Genomic DNA, 24231 nt, shown 5'->3' on the forward strand with positions numbered 1-24231 from the left:
AGCCATTTTTTTTATAAAACATTTAAATTTATTTATAGATAATACCTGAACAGTGGCTGGGACTTTATTATAGAAGTGTATGCATTTACCCTTAAAGCTATTATGTAATAATTGTATTTGGTTGCATAAGTCGTATCACAACATAACCTCTAACTGTATACGCCTCGTTTCTAAACTCAACAAATATACTATGACGGGTGAAACAATAACTATCGATTCTACTTGTACTAAAATGTTTTTTGTTATTCTTGGTCCACATCTAATATATAAAATTCTCATGTCGCTGATTTTCTCATGAAATTTTGAATGCATATTGGTCAGGTCTGAGAATCGGACAACATCTATTTTTCATCCCCCTAAATGTTAAGGGTGGTCCACGCCATTTTTTTTTAATTGTTTTTGACAGTTTTTTTTAAATTTGTTTGATTATAAGTCAGCATTAAGAAATACATACAACTTCAAATTTTCACCCATCTACGATCAACAGTTACTTTTGTATCGCGATTTTAATATCGGCAATACAACGTTTGCTGGGTCAGCTAGTCTATATAAAAATGAATTACTGTTCGTTAGTCTCGCTAAGACTCGAGAACGGCTGGACCGATTTTGCTAATTTTGGTCTTGAATTATTTGTGGAAGTCCAGAGGAGGTTAAAAAGGTGAATAAATATGAAAATGTTCGGAATTAAATAAAAACAACAATTTTGTTTATCCTTTGATGTGTCGTCGTTCAGATATCAAATTGAAAGAATAGTTTAAAATGAATAACTAATTTGAATTTTTATATATTTGTAACTTTTTCTATACATCTTTATATATATAAATTACGTGTCACGTTGTTTGTCCGCGATGGACGCCTAAACTAATGAACGGATTTTAATGGGGATTAATTACTTCGTGGAGTGCAGTTTAGTCCAACTTGAGAGATAGGATAGTTATTAATTCGATTTGGGATCCATAATTATTTTTATTTTCAATATTTATTTTGTATGACCATATTTTCTATGAGATAATTTATTGACGCACGGTTTGACAGTTCCGCTGTGAAACAATTTCACTATAACAACAGGGAGCATTTTTTACGAAATAATTCTTGATGTTTTGAAATATTATTGGCAAATTCCTATAAAACAGTATTTTTTTTATTATCTGAGGAACAACGTCTGTTGAGTCAGCTAGTGTTTATATATACTTAAACCCTATCATAGTATTTTATTAATATTGAAGGTAAATATATGGAAGACGTCCACTGCTGGACAAAGGCCCAAAGATGGCCATGACGATCGGTCCTGCGCTGCCCTCAACCAAACTATTTCGACGATCTTGACCAGATCGTCTGTCACTCTTGTGTGGCCTACCAACTCTACGTCTTCCGGTACGTGGTCGCCTTTCGAGGACTTCACTGGCCCAACGGCCATCTGTCCGAAGAGCTATGTGCCCTGCCACTGCCACTTCAGATGCGCAACCAACTGGGCTATGTTGGTAACTTTGGTTCTCCTACGGATCTCCTCATTTCTGATTCGATCTCGCAGGGAAACTCCGAGCATAGCCATCTCCATTGCCCTCTGAGCGACAATGAGCTTCCTCATAAGGCCCATAGTTAGCGGCCACGTCTGCGTTCCGCGTGTCATCATTGGATGTTTTCAATTATATTTAATTCACTGATGGTGAGATAACCAAAACTATTAAATGAAAATGCTGGTAGTAATTACTAAAGTTACAACCAACGTCAAACGTCATTTAAAATGTTTAGGTATCGTACCTTCTTATTAGAAGGTAGTATATTTCGGTTTAAAGAACTTTAATTTCTCATTAAGACTGTCGTCACTTACATGAGAACATAAAATCAGTGAGTGAGAGGCGAATTTGCTCATTGCTGCTTTCCGGTTTTTTAAGGCGGTGGTCCAAGTTACAAGATATAGTTTATTGTTATTATGATAAGATGTTTTTATTCATTGCTTTGTAAATGATATAGCAGCCTTTTTTTGAAGATGTTGAGCGAAGTCGCTTCTCTTACAGTTTTCGGAAGCTTATTGTATAGCTGTGCTCCTGCAAATGTTATATTATTTTTACCATAGTTGGTTCTAATACTAGGTAATACAAGGTGTCTGGCGTGACGTAAACTATATTTGTTGGTATTGTGTTTTGTTGTGAATGTTGTATTTGAGTGAATGAGTCTATGAGTTATCTTATATATAAGTATGCATGTGTAGTAGTTGTAAAGTTGAGTAATGTTCAATAGTTTCGTTTCTTTGTAAATAGTTTCTGTAGGAGTTAAGTAGTCATAATTATGTAAAATTTTTATTATTCGGTTTTGTAGCGTTTGGATTGGTTTTATATTAGTCTTACCTGCATTACCCCATATTTCAATGAGGTAGAGTAAGTGTGGCTTAACTAGGGCATTATATATCAATAGTCGAGCTTGTTTTGGGATACACCGAACTATTTTGTGTAGAGAGCCTACTAGAGATGAAAGTTTGTTTTTTATATTTATTAGGTGTGATTTCCATATTAAGTGTTTATTGAGTGTCAATCCAAGGTATTTTTCTTCAAAAGTCTTTTGCAATACTTCTCCGTTGATGGTAAGATTAGGAATGTTAGGTAGTTTTTTATTTTTAGCACTAAATATCATATATGATGTTTTGGAGGCATTGATAGTTAAAAGGTTACATTGAAACCACTTTTGCAGTATATTTAAATCATCTTGCATTACATTGCCACTTCCCTCTGATCTATTTTGGTTTTTATTGTGGTTACTAGATCAATGGTGGCACCAACTGTATTTGATTTTGGCCGGAAACCGTACTGTTTATCATATATAAAGTTTATCTCAGTTAGGTATTTCTCTAATCTGTTATATATGATTTTTTCAAAAATTTTTGAGAATGTCGGTAGAACTGAAACTGGTCGGTAGTTCCCAGGGTTAGATTTATTGCCTGCTTTGTACAGTGGGGTAACTCTAGCAACTTTTAGACTGTCCGGAAAGATACCTTCAGCCAAAAGTTGATTTAGACATTTTGTTAATTTATTTATTATAAGATTTTTGATACATTTTATGGCTTTGGTACTTATACCATCCAGTCCTATACTCGTGTTGGGATATAAGTTGTCTATAATTTTGGAAACCTCATTTATAGTACACGGAGTAAATTGAGACAAATTATGATGTTTGGTGTTGTGGTTAACTATGGGTAGTGTGTATGTGTTACTATTATGAAACTGTTTGGGTATTTTGTTGGCCAAATTTGTCCCTATATTTGCAAAGAAATTGTTAAAAATTTCGCATACCTCTATTGGGTCCGTAGTAACAGTGCCGTTTTCAGAGGTTAGGTTTGGAGGAGCACAACTATTAACAGTTTTGTTATTAGAAAGGATATTGATTAATTTCCACATTTTTTTCGGGTTATTTGTGATTTTTGAGAATTCTCCGTAGTAATATTTTTCTTTTGTCTTCCTTATTAATTGTGCTAGGTTGTCTCTTTTTGTTTTAAAATCTTTTTCTAGTTGACTATTGTTAGGGTGTTGTTTTAGTCTACACCATAATTGATTTCTTTCATTAATTCCTGCTAATATCTGTCTGTTGATCCATTCATTTTGTGGCTGATTAAGTGTTTTGTATTTGTATATTTTATTTTCGGAGATCATCTTTTTAATGTACTCATCAAATAGTGAGTAATCAGGAGTATTGACTTCTAAAATTGTCGATTCAACCGTTTTATATAATTTCGCAAAATCTATAGACTCGTATTGAACTATTTGTTTCTTTGGTGGTCGTATTCTTTTTAGTTCTGTATAGATATTCTTATGGTCTGATAAGGATGACTCAATGATAGCTGTATGAAAATTGTCTTTCTTTAGATTTGTAGAAATGTGGTCTATGATTGTTCTAGTGGTTTCAGTCTCACGTGTACAGTATTTTGGATCAATTTTGTTAGTCAGTTTATAGCCGGATTCCATAAGCATGGTAATGTAATGTCTAGTTGTACTGCCAGAGCTTAACAAGTCGATGTTTGTGTCTCCAAAGATGATAGTTCTCTTTTGTTTAAGAAGTTGTTCCTGATAGTCACAAAGAAAGTCATTAAAATTTGTGTGTCCAGGCTTATACACAACCCCAACTGTGAGTGCATATTTGTGGAGATATATGGATAGGTAGTTATTTCCACCGACATATAATGATGTAGTTATGTCGTGTTTTAAGTTGTTATGCACATATATGGATACACCGCCTCCGATGATATCTGGTCTGATATTATAGTAATGAGTATAGTTTTGAATTCGAAATTGTTGTACTTGTGTATCCGACCTTATCCAGGTTTCAGTTAGTAGGACTATGTGTATACATTTTTTAAAGGAATGTAGGATACAGATGAGTTCGTCAAATTTACCTGGACTACATATGCTTCTTACGTTGGCGTAGAAAAAGTTAAGACTTGATTTACAGGTAAGTACATTTTGGTATGTGTCAACTACTTGATATGTCATTGTGTCTTCACTGTTTGAGTCTGCATTGCGGGTATTGAGTTTGGTTGTCTATTTAATATTTCTTATTCTACACCTTTTAGCTACTACGACTACATATGCTTCTTACGTTGGCGTAGAAAAAGTTAAGACTTGATTTACAGGTAAGTACATTTTGGTATGTGTCAACTACTTGATATGTCATTGTGTCTTCACTGTTTGAGTTTGCATTGCGGGTATTGAGTTTGGTTGTATATTTAATATTTCTTATTCTACACCTTTTAGCTAGGAATTAATTAGATTCTAAAATATTGTATAGTGGCAACATTAACCTTCATCTAATATATAAAATTCTCGTGTCATGGTGTTAAACATTGAACTCCTCCGAAACGGCTTGACCGATTCTCATGAAATTTTGAGTGCATATTGGGTAGGTCTGAGAATCGGACAACATCTATTTTTATCCCCCTAAATGTTAAAGGTGGTCCACACGATTTTTTTTTATTTTTTTTTAAATTTGTTTGATTATGAGTCAGCATTAAAAATACATACAACTTCAAATTTTCACCCATCTTCGATCAACAGTTCAAACAACTTTAGTATCGCGATTTTAATATCGGCAATACAACGATTGCTGGGTCAGCTAGTATATATATAGATATATTTAATTCTGCATACAGGCATTGAAATTGGCAAATCATTTTTCTTTGTAATCCCACGATAGATATTATTGCAATATTGCAAAATTCTTCACGAAAATTCTCCATATTTCCAATTTTAAGAACACTGCACTTCTCGATACAAAACTTGCAAGATTCCAAGCTTTCAGTGGAGGCTTTTACGAGAGTACTTTACAAACTATGTTGCATTTCTTTTTATGCTTGAGAAAGCCTCTTTAAATTTTTCATTTATAACTTTTTGTAGCGTTCCATATTAAATATAACTACTGAATTATAAATGAGAATGTAAGTTTGTTTATTACGAACCGATTTTGATGAAATTTGGTACAGCGATATACTAGAGTTTCAGAAAGCACATAGGCTACATCTTATCTCGGAAAAATCCATGGCTCCCGCGGGATTTATGAAAAACTGAAATTCACTTCGATGAGCTATAACTATACCAATAGTAGGTTTAGTTTGCCATAGAAATCTTCGTCGAAATAAGATTCATATAATATCTAAGGAACAAGAGCGAAAACGGGAATCGGAACTGGAATAGGACACGAGATAATCTTCAATTCCAAACTCGCTTATTATTTTATCAATGCGGACGATGCCGCGGGCAAAAGCTAGAAAAATAATAACCCCCTTATTCATAATAGTCTGCTAACTTAAGGCGTTGCTAATTCTCACTCTGTCTTCTTCTATTGACCTAAGTCAGAATGAGAAAAAAACACTCCTTAGCGGCTGTTTAAAGTTAGCGGACCATTATGAATAAGGGGGTAAGAGTTTCACAAGTGTAGAGTATTTAGTAAACATTAGAATAACAGTTGAATTTCTCGTAACTTACTTCAATCCCCTTAGATGTTATTATTATTACTTGAAGGGTATTTCTCCAGTCCTAATGATTCCTAGTAACACCGCGTCGAAAATTTAACTATTGTAATTACGTTACCTGTTACTCCTTACTCACATAATATTAAATATCCGGACGACCGAGCCTTGCTCGGATTTTTAAGAATGTACAAAACTTGAACAAAAAAAAACTAATAGGACATCTGGATTCGAACCGGGGTCTTCTGCTTTCCGGATCACCCAATGTGAGCTATAATAGTCTTGTATATAGTGGCGAAATTTACCTTTGTATTCTAATGTTATTGTAGCTGTTTCTCATTCAAACATGGATAAAACCATTTTTTTAAATTGAAACCTAGCTAGATCGATTTATCACCCCCAAAATCCCCTGCATACTTAATTTTATGAAAATCGTTGGAGCCGTTTCCGAGATTCAGATTATATATATATATACAAGAATTGTTCGTTTAAAGATATAAGATTATTTTAAGGAATACCCTTTCTCTTCAGACTGTCAAAAATCGATACATGTGTTTATTTCATTTTGCATGCTATTTGGAGCGTTCCACTAACAGGCAATGTCTAGACATAATAAATTTATAATCTCTGTCAAATTTATGGGTGACTGATGGATGGACGGAAACACACCGTTTGATGGGCAACGGGCCCATCAAACGGTGTGTTTATTATTATAAAAGTTAAAAATAACAGTGTTAAGTGTACATCTCGGGACTCCCGACGAAAGTGATAACTTAACCTAATCTACTATCGTTAACCTGAGAGTCGAATACGTCACTCGAATGGTTGATTCAATGGAAAGAGCGCTAGAACGGAACGGGAGAGGTCGCGGGTTCGAGTCACGCATCGTTCATAAATTTTGTTTTCAAATTTAATTTGTAATTGTTTAACTTGTATAAAGCTTAGGTTATGACTTAAATGTTATGTATATTAATATTATAATTGAGCGAAGCTGAGCGGAGCTCCCACCGGATGACACCAATTGATTTCTGTGTTAAATTATTTCTCGTTCACTAAAAGCGGGTTCAACATGGACTCGCACTGCAAAAATGAGAAAAGACTGGAGAGCTTTAGAGGAGGCCTTTGTCGGAAGATAAGTTGTAACCGAACTACCGTTTGCCGATAATCAATAGATATTAAAATTGTTAGTATATTAGTTATACTCTAGTTAATAGTCAAAATGTGATGCTATGCTGGGTTTTTTTTTTTAAATGTTTTACGTTCTCGTAGAAACCCGTCACTTTTATGGGATTTTTAAATTGTATAATACGCATTTTTTTTCCGCCAACATAAAGGTATTAACTTGACAAATTTTACTAAAAGAGGCGCATAAGTTGTTGTGTACTAACCTATATGAGAAACTATAGTTTTTTAACTATCCCACGGGAACTCGTTAATTTTCAAGGATGAAAAGTATCCAAGATGTTGACCGGTATAATATAAGATATCAAATTGCCAAATTTTACTAAATTATGTGTATAAGTTGTTGTGCATTAAGCTATATAAGCTACTATAGACTTTTTTAAGTAATCCCACGAGAACTCTTTAATTTTCTGGTTTGAAAAGTATTTAAGGTTTTCACCGGCAATATATGGTATCAACATGGTAAATTTTATTAAAATATCTGCATAAGTTGTTGTGTACTACGCTTTATAAGCAAGTATAGGTTTTTAACTGTCCCACAGGCACTCTTTAATTCTCCGGGATGAAAAGTATCTAAGTTGCTGACCGGCAATATAAGGTACCAACATGCCAAATTTCATTAAATTATGTACGTAAATTGTTGTGTACTACGCTATACATGTATCTAAAGGTTTTGAACTGCCCCACTGGAATTCTATAATTTTTCGGGAAGAAAAGTAACTAAGATGTTGGCCGGAAGTATAAGGTACCAACATACCAAATTCCATTAAATATATGTGCATAAGTTGTTGTGTACTATATAAGTAACTATTGGTTTTTTAGCTGTCCCACGCGATTTCTTTTATTTTCCGGAATAAAAAGTATCTAGTATGTTGACGGGCAATATAAGGTAATAACATGCCGAATTTCACTAACTTATGTGCATAAATTGTTGTGTACTACACTACATAAGTAACTATAGGTTTTTAACTGTCCCACGGGAACTCTTAAATTTTCCGGGATGAAAAGTATATAGGATAATGACCGGCAATATAAAGTACCAACATGCCGAATTTCATTAACTTATGTGCATAAATTGTTGTGTACTACGCTATATAAGTAACTATAGGTTTTTAACTGTCCCACTGAACCTTTTAATATTTCGGGATAAAAAGTATCTAAGATGTTGACCGGGAATGTAAGGTATCACCATGCAAAATTACAATCAAATCGGTACAATAATTTCAGAGATTAGCCCGTACAAACAGAGAAACAGACAGAGAAAAAATAAATTTCAAAAAAATCGGGACTTGTTTTATTTCTCTTCTTACATCCCCTGACTCAGTTTTGCGCATTTTTTTCTTTATACAGAAATTTGATCTCTACAGATTAATTATAAGAATATACATAGATAATGCCTGAACAGTTGCTGGGACTTTATTATAAAAGTGTATAAATTAACCTTTAAAGCAATTATGTATCTGTTTGATAAGTATATGTATGAATGATAAATTAGCTTATCCAACTTAGCCTACTTAATATAATATCATACAATTTTAGGTGTCCTGTGCAGAACCAGAAAAAAAACATGCAACATTATCCTCTATATAATCTACTATACTATAGCAAGCCTTCTTTTACAAAGAAGCTTTAATATATTTCTTAAAGCTTGTTTGACAAAGTTTATAATTTCAATATTGACTACATGCAGATTATGGAGTCGACAGGCGATAATGCATTTGCATACTCGAGTTACGTTCAATAATGTAACATAATCCTTATACCATCGATAGCAGGGCATCGCTCAGTCAAGAGACACTCCAACTCGCCTACAGCTAAGATTAAGTACCGACCCCACAAGAAGTGTCCTAGAAAGGTCACACTTGTTTTTCATCATTTCTTGAAAACTGCACTCTACAAACTAAAGAAATAAAACCCACTTCTTCATTGCAGTCTTAACAGTAATAGCATTTGCGGAGTGTCTGTGGAAAATAAGAAACAGTCTAACTGGGGCTTTTAAAGTAGCTTTGTTAGGCTCGTGTTGCAGTGAAAGCTATGCTAAATTCGTGGTATTAAATTAAATATATCGTAAATAAAATATTTTGAAGAAAATAATCATATTTAAACTAAAAACGCTAATTATATCCATCAATTAATTGTTTTCATTTCAGGTGTTATACCAGCCAACTGAGCCAACCGATCGAATGGTTGGCTCAGTTGGAAAGAGCGCTTGCACGGAACGCGAGACGTTGCGGGTTCAAGTCACGCATCGCTCATAAAAATTTGTTTTCAGTTTTATTTGTGTAATTAATTCCAGAAGTGAGGGTAATCACTTTAAAACATAAGAAAATGTTTAGGTTTTATACTAGTTATAACACTGAAACATCCAACTTTCATACAGAAATATTTTTTGTAAATGGTTTAATAATAATCTACATTTTGTATTAATATTTTATGTTCACCCACTTATTATTTATACATAATATAATATGTAAACAAATATAAAAATGAAAGTGCCTGCTTGTAATGTGAATATAACCACTTTATCCTAATGGCATAATATGAATGTATCTGTCGCAGGTATATTGTCAAAGCCGTGATATTATAATTTCACGAGTGATTATAAATTACCGGTAGATTGTCAATCGACTTCATTTCTTACAATTTGACGGCCTGGTTTTACGACATATACACTGGAATAGAACGATAAAACTTTTGTCATTATTAATATTTTTAAGATGTTATCCTTCTGATACGGCATGGCTGATTTTTACGGGATTTTTCACTGGCAAATATCTTAAATGTTAAAGAGTAACCTTGGTTACTTATATTTATAGCTACCTAAGAGTCAGATTGCGATGTAGAGATATTATAGCATTTACTGCATTATTTCCCAATGAAACATGTTTGTAGCGGCAAAATCGACATCGGTTTACAGTTTAATTAACGTTTCAAACCAACACGCCTTTTGAATCATTTTCTCTTTTATCCATTACACTTTCAAGGGGTTTGATCGAATTACTATCCCAGATTTATTTACGATATGAATGTTTCTAATAACAAGAAATTTGAAAGTACTTAATACTCCAATATATATTATTAATACATCTAGCAAATAGTATTTGTCAGATAGTTTGTCTTAAAAAAACGATTTCTTAGGTAAGACATAGTACAAAATTAAACTTATTTAATTTATATATCTTTGAACACATACCAGTGGGAGGCTCCTTTGCACAGGGTGCCGGCTAGATTATGGATACCACAACGGCGCCTATTTCTGCCGTGAAGCAGTAATGTGTAAGCATTACTGTGTTTCGGTCTTAAGGGCGCCGTAGCTAGTAAAATTACTGGGCAAATGAGACCAAACATCTTATATCTCAAGGTGACGAGCGCAGTTGTAGTGCCGCTCAGAATAATCGGGGTTTTTCAAGAATCCTGAGCGGCACTGCATTGTAATGGGCGTATTAATTACCACCAGCTGAACATCCTGCTCGTCTCGTCCCTTATTAAAAAAAAAGCAATTGTTTTGGTTGACTTGAACCCTTTTGTGTTTCATTAAAAAAAACCTTGCTTTTGACAAACTCTATTAGATAATATTATGTTTACATTTGAGGAGATCAATTACCACATTATTTCATTTAGAGAGATATAACTTTAAAAAATACCAAATAAGTTTGTTCGCAGCTCTCGTCAGCGCAATGAATGTGAGCCAAAGTAAACTAAAACTCTCAATGGCTGAACTTAGTGAACCAATAAAAACTGGACTCAGGCCAGATAAGAGATTGCGCGTGACAAGAATTACTATTGCATTTATATTGCTAGATGACAGCTGTGAAGACGTGTAGTGTGTTGGTACTTAGATAACTCTATAACATAACATTTTGCATGTCAATTGGACGTAATTCCAGAAAAGCGTTCCAAACCACAATCATGTCGAAATTGAGTTAAGAACACAAAACTGGTCACGTGATTCATATTAACGGACTGACAAAAAATACCCTACTGTCACTTTTAAAATGACATCATGACTAAGTAACCCACGTGTATGGAATACCACCTTCGCACGACACGCCACAAGTTAGGATATCATCCTCACCATCTGGATGTGTGGCGGTCCTCCACAGTGCGGTTTTCAAGGAGCTTTCTTCCACGTACTACAAAGCTGTGGAATGAACTTCCTTGTGCGGTGTTTCCGGGACGATACGACATGGGTACCTTCAAAAAAAGCGCGTACACCTTCCTTAAAGGCCGGCAACGCTCCTGTGGTTCCTCTGGTGTTGCAAGAGATTGTGGGCAGCGGTGATCACTTAACAACATTTGACCCGTACGCACGTTTGTCCTCCTATTCCTTAAAAAAAATACACTAATATTTATTAAACTTTAAACACGAATTCCTTAAAATGTGATGTTTGTGGCTTGGAACGTTTTTCAGGAACTACGTCCAATTGACGAAACATATTGAATTATTAATAATATTAATATGTTAACATCTTAACTACAATTTTTTCTTGCAAATAAAATTTCATTTCATATATCTTGTTCAACTCTCAGCTTGTGGCTCCATCTACAGGATCTTCTTAGTTGATAACCTGCTCAACCTCAATAACTGCATATTAGGAAATTGAAAAAAATCCCAGTACTGAAGGATATCACTTTAACAATAACAAATTACTTACAAAATCTTGTGAGAACACACCATTAAAGCTAAATACATAGCCGTGACGTCACGGATCCCCAGTTCCTCGACGCGGACCCACAGTAAACCGATCATCAATATTAATCGCAGACGCTATTTCCCTCGTTAGAGCCTGTCCAGATGAAGCGTTTTACGCGCGAGTTCACTCGCGCGTTGACACTCGCGCGTAACCGAGGTACTAGAGCTACGTACATCCCGTCCAGATGCCTACGCGCGTTTCCTCACTCGCGCGTAAAACGCGTGCAATGAGCGGGACTCTCGACTCGCGCGTCCCATGCGCGAGCGCCGCGCGAGTCGAGGTACTCGGGGGCCTGTGCTGCGTCCAGTACTACGCGCGTGTCCGTGGCGAGTGGACGTATTTGGTTCAAAATGGAGCGTGATAACTTTGACACGGAACTTTTTATCGACGAAATTGAGAAAAGGGTAGCTCTATGGGACATGGAATCATCAGATTATTCTAATAGAACCATTAAACGTAGGAACTGGGAAGAAATAGTGGAAATTTTTTGTGAAGTTGGTGATTCCGAAGAGAAAAAAAAAACTTTAGGTAAGTAAATAATACTTTATTAAATAATATTATTATTTGCATAGATTTTACATTGTTAAACTATATCATTTTATCTTGCCAAGGGAGTTTGTCTTCGTTTACAAAATAATCAGCAAATCTATCTCTTATATTCAATGATCTCGCATTAGGCCTCACTGCCTCATTGTTCAAATTATTCAGAGATGTTTCGTAGAGAGTGTGATCATACCTATAGCCATCCCTTAACCTTACGTAGTTATGGAGAACACAACAAGCCTTAATTATGTTTATTGCAAATTCTATATCCACATTCAACGGTCTATGAAATATTCTCCATTTATTTACCAAGATGCCAAAGCAACATTCAATGTAACGCCGGGCCCTGGATAAGCGATAGTTGAAAATTTTTTTTTTGGTTGTTAGAGATCTACCGCAGTAAGGGCGCATTATATTTTCAGACAGACTAAACGCCTCATCTCCTACTATGACATGAGGTAAGGGGGTTGCATCTGTTTGCGATATTGGCTTTGGATCTGGAATATCTAAAGTTTTCTCGACAAGTTTTTTATATAAAATAGAGTCTTTAAAAATTGTGGAGTCATTACTTTTTCCATATGCGCCTATGTCCACTGCAATAAAACAATAATTTGCATCACATACGGCCAACAAAACAGTTGAAAAATAACTCTTATAGTTATAGTAAAGAGACCCAGAATCGTTAGGTTTTATAATACGGATATGCTTGCCGTCAATGGCACCGATGCAGTTTGGAAAATTTGTGTATTTTTGAAATTGTTTCGAAATTTCTTTCCATTTAGCTTTCGTTGGTTGTCTCATTACTATGTTTAGCAGTTTGTTCCACATGATGTAACAGGTTTTCTGTACTATTTCGATAACTGTAGACTTTCCTAATCTGTAGGCATAATGCAGATCCGCAAAATAACATCCTGTGGCCAAATATCTGAAAAGAAAGTAAAATAATAATTATTATTTTATTTCGATCTTTTTATTATTTACAGGTACTTTATTGCAGAAGAAGTGGAAAGGGTTGCGTGATGGCTTTGTGAGAGAAATGAAGAAGAAGAAAACCACACCGTCTGGATCAGGAGCCTCCGGCAAAGCCAAATATATTTATTTTGAACGTTTGATGTTTCTCGAAAGATCGACACGGAATAAAATAACTGAGAGCAACATCAACACCGCGTGTGTTGCAACTGAAGAACAGGAGTTTTCTGGCGATGGGGAAGATGTGATGAGACCTCCACGTAGTCAGGCAAAAAAGAAGAAAAAACTAAATGCGGCTGACGAAGAATTCCTCTCAATCATAAAAACAAATTTAGCATCTGGGAATCAGCCACAGGCAACAAACCAAATAGAGTCAGATGATGACAAACTATTTTGTTTGTCCTTACACAAAGAGCTTCTTAAAGTACCAGAGGAAAACAGACTTCAAACAAAAATTGAATTAATGAAAGTACTTCAAGCTCAACAAGCTCTGTGTCTTAGACCTGCAGCAGCTCGTTCCGACTACCAACCTTCGACACAATATCATTACCAAACAGGAATGACACAACGTGGACAGAGAGATTATTTTGGAGAAACAGGATATACCACAACAGACCCTTCAACATCTTCGTTTCCACCTGAAACCTTTTCGACTTACAATCGAGGTTATTGCACTGCGTCACGACCACCAACGACGTCTAGCTACAAACACCCTTCACCGGCATCTACACAAGATTCCAATGAATCTGAATTAATTACTTAAGGTATTACTAAAGCAATAAAAAATATTACCTCAAAGTAATCACGAGTTTTTCTTCTGCAGAAACAGTATCCCGTACCATATAATTTTGACATGGAGACAAATCTTCTTTGATAATTTCTAGTAAATTATCAAACGATGCTATTGACATCCGAAAGTAGTTGAAAAACTTTTCACTATGTTCTCTGAGTTTTGGGTATAAAGTTATAAACATACTATGCGTCATTCTATCACGTAGAATGGGATGTACGTTAAATCGTCGACTTTCTCTTTGTTTACGACGTCTCCATCGACGGTATGCAAGCCACAACACAACCGCTGTATCCGAGTCCATGTTTATAACTGCTCAAATCCGTCTCCAACACATGCGCGCGAGAACGCGCGTGATACGCCGCATCTGGACGCAATACAAATCAAAACGCGCGAGTGAACTCGCGCGTAAAACGCTTCATCTGGACAGGCTCTTACGGACTAACGACGAATGTTTTATATTTCTTTGTTCCGTAAGAAATAAGGCCGTCTACACATAATAAAATTTAAATTTTATAATGATGAAGCCAAATACCTTGAAGACCTAGGTATATACATTTTTGATGTTATTTTTTAAGGGTCATCTAATAAGTTTTATTTCTCGTTATGCTTTTGATTCTTACGATTATTTATACGTTTAAAAAAACCGAGTTCAAATACTGAAAAGTATCAAACAACTAAAAATTAAATTTAATATAATTCTTATGCAAACCATACTTAAAGGCCTAAAGCCTTTAATATTAATTAAATACTATACTTTTCAGTTTATGAAGTCGGTTTTTTTAAACGTATTTTTTTTTATTTTTTACTTTTTAGTGTCAGTTAATTATAATAATATGTAATTAACCGGAATGCAAACTCTTAAAATAATCGTACACAATAAACAATTATCTCATCCGCGTTGACAAAAGTTTTCATAAAATGAAAACTACTAGGCCAATCTATGTAAAAATTTTATGGGACCAAATGGCATCTATTCCGCATTGAACTAAAGAAAGTAAATCTGAACATAAATCTCTCTGAGTAAATAGGTGTACATACATGGAAAATACCGATCGAAATGAGAACCACCTCCTTTTTGAAGTCGGTTAAAAACCATTTTATACTGTCCTTGCAAGGACTTAATATCTGTAAATTAACCAATTTTATTGCCATTTCTGTATCAAATAATTGATTTCTATATAAAAAAAGTGTCAAAGTCAAATAAAATTTATTGAATAAGGATTAAACATACCACTTTTGAATCGTCACTATAAACATTTCTTTTAAATTACTGAATCTACCATATGTTCGGAAAAGTTGTGCTCGTCAGAAAAACATATAAGAACCTCAACGGCCACTCTTTTCAATCAAATAGAGTATTTTACAATGACTGTAATATAAATAACAAATTAGTTTGTAAGGTGCTGCATCCAATATATGAAACGTGTGCAAAGTTAAAAGCGTTTTAAATATCGAATATTTCATAAAATTAACAAAGATTAGCTCTATAAATATAGATTATCGTATATTGGATGCATCAACCTTTAGAGCTTGAATTCATTGTTTGTGTAAGGATGCTTCGTGAACATGGAGGTCGTGATTACTGTCACAATTAGTAATAGCATCCAACAAATACAATGATTTATTAACTATAAAGGCCGGAACGCATTAGCTCGTCGCTGTGCGTCGCGGCAGACTTGCCCCCGAGAGAATATTTTGACGCGTAGCGCCGCGACGCGCAGTGCAGCGACGCTCAGTGCGACACAGCAGGCGACACGTCGCTTCTGTAGGCATACTGTTAATTGTTAAGTCTATAGAATTTTGTCTTATAATTTAAATAATTTTAATAATTATTTAAATTTAAATCATAATTTTATTAGTTTAATTTAATTATTATTTTGTTCATAAACTAATTTATTATGTATATTACAGCCATTTTAAAATACTCTAATGATTGAAAAAATTTGGCCGTTGTATTTCTTGTATATTCTTTTCGAGAGCTCTACTTTTTCCGAACATTATGGTAGGTTCAGTAATTTAAAAGAACAATTTACAGTGACGATTCAAATCGCTTAGTTGAAGCCTAATTGAATAAAGTTTATTTGAGTTTGAAATTTTTTTTGTCTTCCATTAATAATTTCTTCTTCTGCACACAATAAAGAAATAATGACCAAATTCTCGTCACTATCGCTCATCTTGTAATGTTGCTCGCACGCAAAGTGCTATAGAAATGAGGCGAGCTGCCGCTTACTGCTGCAGTTGTAGTGCGATAGGTACCGTCTAGCGACGTGAAGCGACGCGCAGCGCAGCGCCGCTGTAGTGCGTTCCGACCTTAACAGGTCGATCTGGCACCACAAACAGCAACCGTTCACGAGTTGACGCATGGACGACCCATCGTTCGCTTCGCACATATTTGAGTGAAGAAGACGTCCTGGCACACGTATTTACATTATAATGCCGTGTTTTTGGTTGCCAAAACCATAATCCCGCCTGTAGCCCAGAGGGGGAGGTTCAGATTCCATCGGACATCCATTCACCACAGACTCGTCATTGCTTGACTCGTGTCTTTTTCCACTTACGTCACACCTTTCATAATAAATGGTGACTTTTTCTTGGATCTCTTGTACCAAAGGCCCGATTTAATAATATTCTCACCTACTGACAGCAGGTCTGGTAGTCGACCAAAACTCTGTATAAAAATTATTATATTCTCTTGCATTTTCCTAATAACATTGGTTTTTATATAATATGAACAAAAGCTCTGAAAAATAATCATATTTAAGATATTATAAAAGAATTTAATGCCAGTAGATCAGGGGCTTATAACAAATACTTACAGTATATTATAGACGGACTATTCGGAGCGAAAAAAACCATAAAGGGTTTTTAAAAATAATAAGAAAGTTCGGAATTGAAGATTATCTCATGTCCTATAGTTTCGGTTTCCGTTTTTTCTCCCGTCCCTAACATATTTTAAGGAGGAATATTACTATCGCAAACTAAACCTACTATTGGTAGAAGTTCTAGCTCATCAAAGTGAATTTCTGTTTTTCACACATCCCGCGGGAACCATGGATTTTTCCGGGATAAAATTTAGCTTCTGTCCTTTCCCAAGCTCTAGTCTATCTTTGTACCAAATTTCATCAAAATCGGTTCAAGGGTAACAAACAAACTTACATTCACATATTAGTAGGGAGTAGTCCACCTTGAGGCTATATCGATCATAAGGCATCGAGTACTACTGAACACTATGTAAATGCGATGTAATTCGATCAGCGCTGTCTATAATTTCAATGTCTGAAGCTAATTACTTATACACACAGGTATTCATCATTCTACATTAACCACAAAGCTTTTCAACCCTCATATGTTTTACTTTGTTGAGTGGAATATTATGAGAGTCATAAAGCCATTACTCAATCTCATTCAAAACAGGTATTAGTATTGCTTATATTTTGTTTGGTTCGCTTACTTAGATTTTTTTTAATGAAAGTAATGAACGAGACGAGCAGGACGTTCAGCTGAGGGTAATTGATACGCCCTGAACATTACAATGCAGTGCCGCTCAGGATTCTTGAAAAACCCCAATTATTCTGAGCGGCACTACAACTGCGTTCGTCACCTTGAGACATAAGATGTTAAGTCTCATTTGCCCAGTAATTTCACTAGCTACGGCGCCCTTCAGACCGTAATACAGTAATGTTTACACATTACTGCTTAGCGGCAGAAATAGACGTCGTTGTGGTACCCATAATCTAGCCGACAGTCTGTGCAAAGGAGCCTCCCACTGGTAAACATTAGCTTTGTATTTTTTTTGAAGTGAAAACATCTTTAGTAGCAATGAGCACTTTTCTAGGTATGGGTATAACATGTTAAACTCGCGTTGGACACGTGGCCTGATCGAAACATCGTAAGAAAGTCGTTGAAATTATAGATGAAAGATATATACTTATAACAAATTATAGTTCAGCTATTTCAACTGAATGATCATATGGTCATTGGACCAGTGGTTGAATCGTTGCGATTGCGAATTCGAAACACCGCGAGGTCGAGGGATCGAATCTCATGCCTGAAATATTTTTACAGTTTTATTATGAATGAAGGTTGATTTTTTTACTTTAGTTGAATTGTAAAACTTCTGAAGTGTTAAATTTTTGTGTAATATAAATTGTCATTTTTGTGTACGATATGCGCAATAAATGAATATTGTACTTAAACACATAAATGCTAGTACATACTGATAAATGAAGCAATTCGTGCGAAATTATTCCCCAACTATTCCAAAATATAATATAAACTATATGGTGCCAAAACATGGACAGTCAAAGAACGAGAAAGACAAAGGATTGACGCACTAGAAATGTGGTGTTGGAGACGAATGCTTCGAGTATCTTGGACACAGTACGAGTATTTTGCCCTGTGCTGCCCCGGGGCGTAAGAGGCGACTACGGGCTTTTTGAAAGTGGGAGAGTCACGCTGCTGTCTTATGACGTCAGCACAATCGGGCCAGACTCGTCCGGGTTACTTACCACACTCGCACAGAATACCGGCGTGAAGTAGCGGCCTAGTGCCGCTATGTTTCGCATAAGTTAGTGTCGAGGACCGGAGGCTATTCACCCCCGTCCTTTCCCCCCCCCAACAAAATATGAGAGCGGTATTTAAAGAGAAATTACCCCAGGAGTGTACCGGCTCTTGTAGAGCCGGAGAATCTCTCCCCGAGCATTCGCGCTCGGGCTGCCCCTCGTATTCTGGGGAGGGCACAGTACCGCGTATGTCACAGGACAAACAAGGCAGCAAAACCACGGCACCCCGCTCCACGCTTAATGTGGACTTTTGTAACATCCGGGGAATTCATTCCAACTTAAACACCGTCCACCACCACCTTGAGACGGCACAGCCGGCCTTGTGTTTCCTTACGGAGACGCAGATATCTCGACCTAGCGATACGTCATATTTAACGTACCCCGGGTACAAAATTGAGCATAATTTCATGCCTCATGCCGGGGTATGTGTGTACGTTAGGGAGGATATCTGCTGTCGCCGTCTCGGCAATTTTGAGGTTAGAGGCCTGTCTACTCTCTGGCTCCGCTGAGATTTAGAGGACCGCGTCCGCATCTATGCGTGTGTCCCATAGTCGTAACGCAGTAACGGATCACCTCATGGGCTGCGTTCAAGCGGCATTTGATGACGTGCTTGCTCAGATCCCCTCCGCTGAAATCGTAGTCTTGGGTGATTTCAACGGGCACAATGCCGAATGGCTTGGATCACGTACCACAAACTACGCAGGGCGATCTGTGCATAATTTTGCATTGGCGTATGGTCTGTCCCAATTGGTTGAGTCGCCGACGCGGCTCCCGGATGTGGATAGCCACATGCCGTCCTTATTACATCTTCTGCTGACTACACATCCCGATGGTTACCAGGCCGTTACCTGTCGACGCCCCTCTCGGAACGTCCGACCATTGCCTGGTCAGGAGTGTATTGTCTATCCGACGCCACCGTCGCAGACCACCAGCGAACCGCCGCGTTTGGCACTACAAATCAGCAGATTGGGATAGGATGCGTTCCTTTTTTGCATCCTACCCTTGGGGCAGGGTTTGTTTCCCTTCGGATGATCCTAGTGCCTGCGCCGTTGCAGTAGCGGATGTGATGCTGCAGGGCATTGATATTTTTATACCAAGCTCTGTAGTACCGATCGGTGGCAGATCACAGCCCTGGTTCGATGCGTCAGTTAAAGCAGCATCTGACTGCAAAAAACAGGCGTATCGAACTTGGGTTGCGGCGCTGGGCTCAAAGGATCCGAACTGCAAAGTTCTGAAGAGGAAATATAACCGTGCCTCCAGATTTTTTAAGCGGCAAATCGCCCGTGCGAAATCGAAGCACGTCGTCAAAATTGGCGAGCAGCTTTCCAGTTACCCGACCGGAACACGCAAGTTCTGGTCGTTGTCGAAAGCTGCTCTTGGTAACTTCAACCAGCCGTCCATGCCGCCGTTGCACATGAGGAATGACACCCTGGCCCATACGGCAAAAGAGAAAGCCGATCTCCTGTGCACTCTTTTTGCCTCCAACTCGACTCTTGACGACAACGGAAAAACACCGCCGACCATCCCGCGGTGTCAGAGCTCCATGCCTGAAGTACAGTTCCGACAGAAAACTGTTAGGCGAGCTCTGTTTTCGTTGGACGTCAGGAAGTCGAGCGGGCCGGATGGCATTTCTCCAATCGTGCTTAGAACGTGTGCCCCTGAGTTGACGCCGGTGCTAACGCGTTTATTCCGGCACTCTTATTCAAAAGGCGTAGTCCCTGATTCATGGAAGTCAGCCCTTGTCCATCCGATCCCAAAAAAAGGAGACAGTTCGGATCCGGCAAACTACAGGCCTATTGCTATTACCTCCCTACTCTCCAAAATCATGGAGAGCATAATTAACCGCCAGCTCTTGGTATACCTTGAGGGTCACCAGTTGATCAACGACAGGCAGTGCGGCTTTCGCTATGGTCGGTCGACTGGCGATCTTCTGGTATAACTAACACATAGATGGGCGGCGGCTATTGAAAGCAAGGGGGAAGGCCTGGCAGTTGGTCTGGATATAGCGAAGGCCTTTGATCGTGTATGGCACAAGGGGCTCCTCGCAAAACTTCCATCATTTGGGCTTCCCGAGAGCTTATGCAAGTGGGCCTCCAGCTTCCTCACTGGGCGCAGCATACAGGTCGTTATCGACGGTTATCGCTCGAATCCCAAGCCGGTGAACGCTGGAGTGCCCCAAGGCTGTGTGCTATCTCCCACGCTGTTTCTTCTGCATATCAATGATATGTTGGACACCGCCAACATGCATTGCTATGCAGACGACAGCACTGGTGATGCCATATACACGGGCCATGCAGTTCTCTCTCGGGAAAACGTCGACCAGTGCCGGGAGAAACTTGTGTCTTCTATCGAGTCCTCTCTCGAGAAGGTCGCGGAATGGGATAAGTTGAACCTTGTCCAATTTAACCCCCAGAAGACTCAAGTTTGCGCGTTTACCACTAAAAAAACCACATTTGCCGTATCACCGCTCTTCGAGAACACTTCCCTTAAAGCCTCGCCTAGTATCTGGATCTCGAAATCTCGAGCAATTGCCAATTCCGTGGCCATCTGGAGGGCAAAGCCAAACTGGCTTCAAAGAAACTGGGCGTCATAAATAGAGCACGGCAATACTTCAAGCCGGCCCACATTCTAGCGCTCTACAAAGCGCAGGTCCGGCCTCACATGGAGTATTGCTGTCATCTCTGGTCTGGCGCACCCCAGTATCAGCTCGATCCATTTGACCGCGTGCAACGCAGAGCAGCTCGAATTGTCGGGGACCCAGTACTCTGTGAACGGCTGGATCACTTGGCGTGGCGTAGAGACGTCGCTTCATTGTGTGTCTTCTACCGCATTTATCACGAGGAGTGTTCCGAAGAGCTGTTCAACCTGATTCCTGCCGCCGAATTTCACCTTCGCACGACACGCCACAAGTTAAGATATCATCCCCACCATCTGGATGTGTGGCGGTCCTCCACAGTGCGGTTTTCAAGGAGCTTTCTTCCTCGTACCACAAAGCTGTGGAATGAGCTTCCTTGTGCGGTGTTTCCGGGACGATACGACATGGGTACCTTCAAGAAAAGCGCGTTCACCTTCCTTAAAGGCCGGCAACGCTCTTGTGATTCCTTTGGTGTTGCAGTGGGGCGGCGGTGATCACTTAACACCAGGTGACCCGTACGCTCGTTTGTCCTCCTATTCCATAAAAAAAAAACAACGCCGCACAAACGTCTCGATACTTGAAGAGCTCAAGGGGAATGAAAGGCTTTCATCTTTAGTCAGAGCCCGTATCCTCAGATACTTCGGACATACCACGCGACGTGGAGAGCATGGAATAGAGAGACTTGTTGTTCAGGGAAGGGTCAACGGCAGTAGGTCAAGAGGACGCTCCCCTATGCGCTGGACAGACCAGATCAAAGCCCTAAACAATACTCCCCTCAACACATGTGCCAGAGAAGCAACAGCCAGGGATAACTGGCGTAGAATCGTTCGTCGTTCGACGTGACCACGACTGCTCTGTCAAGAGTAATCCGACGAAGAAGAAGAATTCCGAAATATTCAAAAATGCACAACGTTAGTGTTCAAGTTTTCACTACTGCCGGCACTCCCGGAGTGCAACCTGTATTTTTTCATGGAAAAGGAGAACATACCAGCATACAGGTCGGGTCATCTGGTGATAAGTGATCACCAGTGACAGTTGCCGGCCTGGAAGGTGTACACGCTTTTTTTCAAGGTAGCCGTGTCGTATCATCCCGAAAACGGTAGAAAGTTGTATTATTAGAATAACATAATATAACCTTTGTTATTTGTCACTACCTTTGTTACATTGTCAACATCAAAAAATTCTCTTAATTGTGATTTTATTGTGTTATTGCAAGATTTGTCTGTACTATAGACTAGTCATTCCCCTGACAGATTTTGGAGAGTCAACAGACTCTGACAACTCCTGAGGATGCCTCGTGTAGAGGCTAAACACGTGGCGAATTAAATAGACAAATCTTAGCGAAAGCTAAACTCAATAAAAATCACAGCATTTGGATGAAAACCAAGTCCATTTCTTAACGACGGAGGTATGATATACAAAAGGAAAAAATGCATATTATGGATAGCCTTATTTTCAATTCATTTAAAATGATAAGGCTGTGTAGCTTTTCCAACACTCTTTACCAGTGGGAGGCTTCTTTGTACAGGATGCCAGCTAGATTATGGGTTGGGACCCATTACCCAGTACAAATTTCAGTAGCTACGGCGTCCTTCAGACCATAACACAGTAATGCTTACATACTACTCAACGGCGCCTATTTCTGCCGTGAAGTAGTAATGTGTAAGCATTACTATGTTTCGGTCTGAAGGGCGCCGTAGCTACTGAAATTACTGGGCAAATGGTCTCAAGGTGACTACCGCAGTTGTAGTGCCGCTCAGAATTTTTGGGGTTTTTCAAGAATCCTGACCGGCACTGAATTGTATTGGGCAGGGCGTATCGATTACCATCAGCTGAACGTCCTGCTCGTCTCGTTCCTTATTTTCATAAAAAAATATCTATACGATGTGAGCTCGCATGTAGGTCTATAAAAATGTTTCCGTATCCGCTCACAGCAACGACGGAGCTGGGTCACTTACCTACGCTTGCGCCCGCAAGTAAAGGGGTCTATTTGATCAACAATAACTCTTAAACTATTTGACCAAGTGTAGTGATTCATATACGAATTTGTTAAGCAACTCAATATGATTATTAAATTAGAAAAGAAAGATGGCTTAATAATGTAGTTTTCGCGCAATTATAAAATAAAGCGCCCAGACAGAAAATATAAAATAAAAAGTAAAATATTAAATATACTTTCTCCTTTCGGCAATCACAAAAAAAAAACACTTATTTGCCAATTTTATTCTATAGCATTTGTTACTCTACACCTTTGCCTTTAAAATAAGATCAATATTGATCCCCTACAGGACGTAGAACTTAAACCGCCCTTTGTTTAACAAATTAAGGTGAATTTTGCTAAGATAAAAATACAAGAAGCTGCAGACTGGTAGGGTTTTGTGATTTGACCCCCTATATGGGGCATTTTTGTCAATAAAATGGTATATAGTTACTATTCCTAAAGTCTTATTACTACATGCCGGGACACATTGTATAATAGAACATCGTTTAAGGCCAGGCAACATCCAAAATGATTTTCGAATGCAATAGTAGTTTTTAGTTGATTACATTGATATGAAACAGCAATTCTTGTCGATTAATAACAAAATAAATGACCATAATATATTGCTTCGTGAGTTTCGGCCTTAAAAGGATTTCTCATTTCCTTTCACCGGGACAGGAAATCCACGAGGCGTCCGAATCATTCCAGTATATTTGCCACAGCTTAGAATTTACTGACATTATTTAAATGTAAACGCTGCAATAATGGTTGAAAGAGATTTATACAGTAAATATAACCTAAATAAACTCTAATGATATATAACTTTCTTTATTACAGTAAGGGACGAGACGAGCAGGATGTTTAGCTGATGGTAAGTGATATGCCCTGCCCATTACAATGCAGTACAATTGCGCTCGTC

General features: G+C 37.9%; 2 protein-coding genes across 3 annotated transcripts in view; one reads left to right on the top strand and one right to left on the bottom strand.

The window, feature by feature from the left end:
• LOC126977309 (uncharacterized) overlaps positions 1–24231 on the top strand; it is a 341105-nt gene that overhangs the window by 64081 nt on the left and 252793 nt on the right. The window lies entirely within an intron of this gene.
• On the bottom strand, positions 12359–14570 carry LOC126977276 (uncharacterized). The gene is made up of 2 exons (XM_050826033.1): positions 14134–14570; positions 12359–13297 (listed from the first exon to the last, which is right to left on the bottom strand). The coding sequence occupies exons 1-2, from the start codon at positions 14433–14435 to the stop codon at positions 12418–12420; spliced, it is 1182 nt and encodes a 393-aa protein (XP_050681990.1). The 5' UTR covers positions 14436–14570; the 3' UTR covers positions 12359–12417.

This window comes from Leptidea sinapis, chromosome 44 (assembly GCF_905404315.1).
Source record: "Leptidea sinapis chromosome 44, ilLepSina1.1, whole genome shotgun sequence".
NCBI classification, from domain to species: Eukaryota; Metazoa; Arthropoda; class Insecta; order Lepidoptera; family Pieridae; genus Leptidea; species Leptidea sinapis.

Coding starts and splice junctions, on each gene's coding strand:
- LOC126977276 (XM_050826033.1), bottom strand. CDS start 14,435: ATGGACTCGGATACAGCGGTTGTGTTGTGGCTTGCATACCGTCGATGG. Junction 13,298..14,133: donor AAACTCGTGATTACTTTGAG/GTAATATTTTTT, acceptor CTTTCTTTTCAG/ATATTTGGCCACAGGATGTT.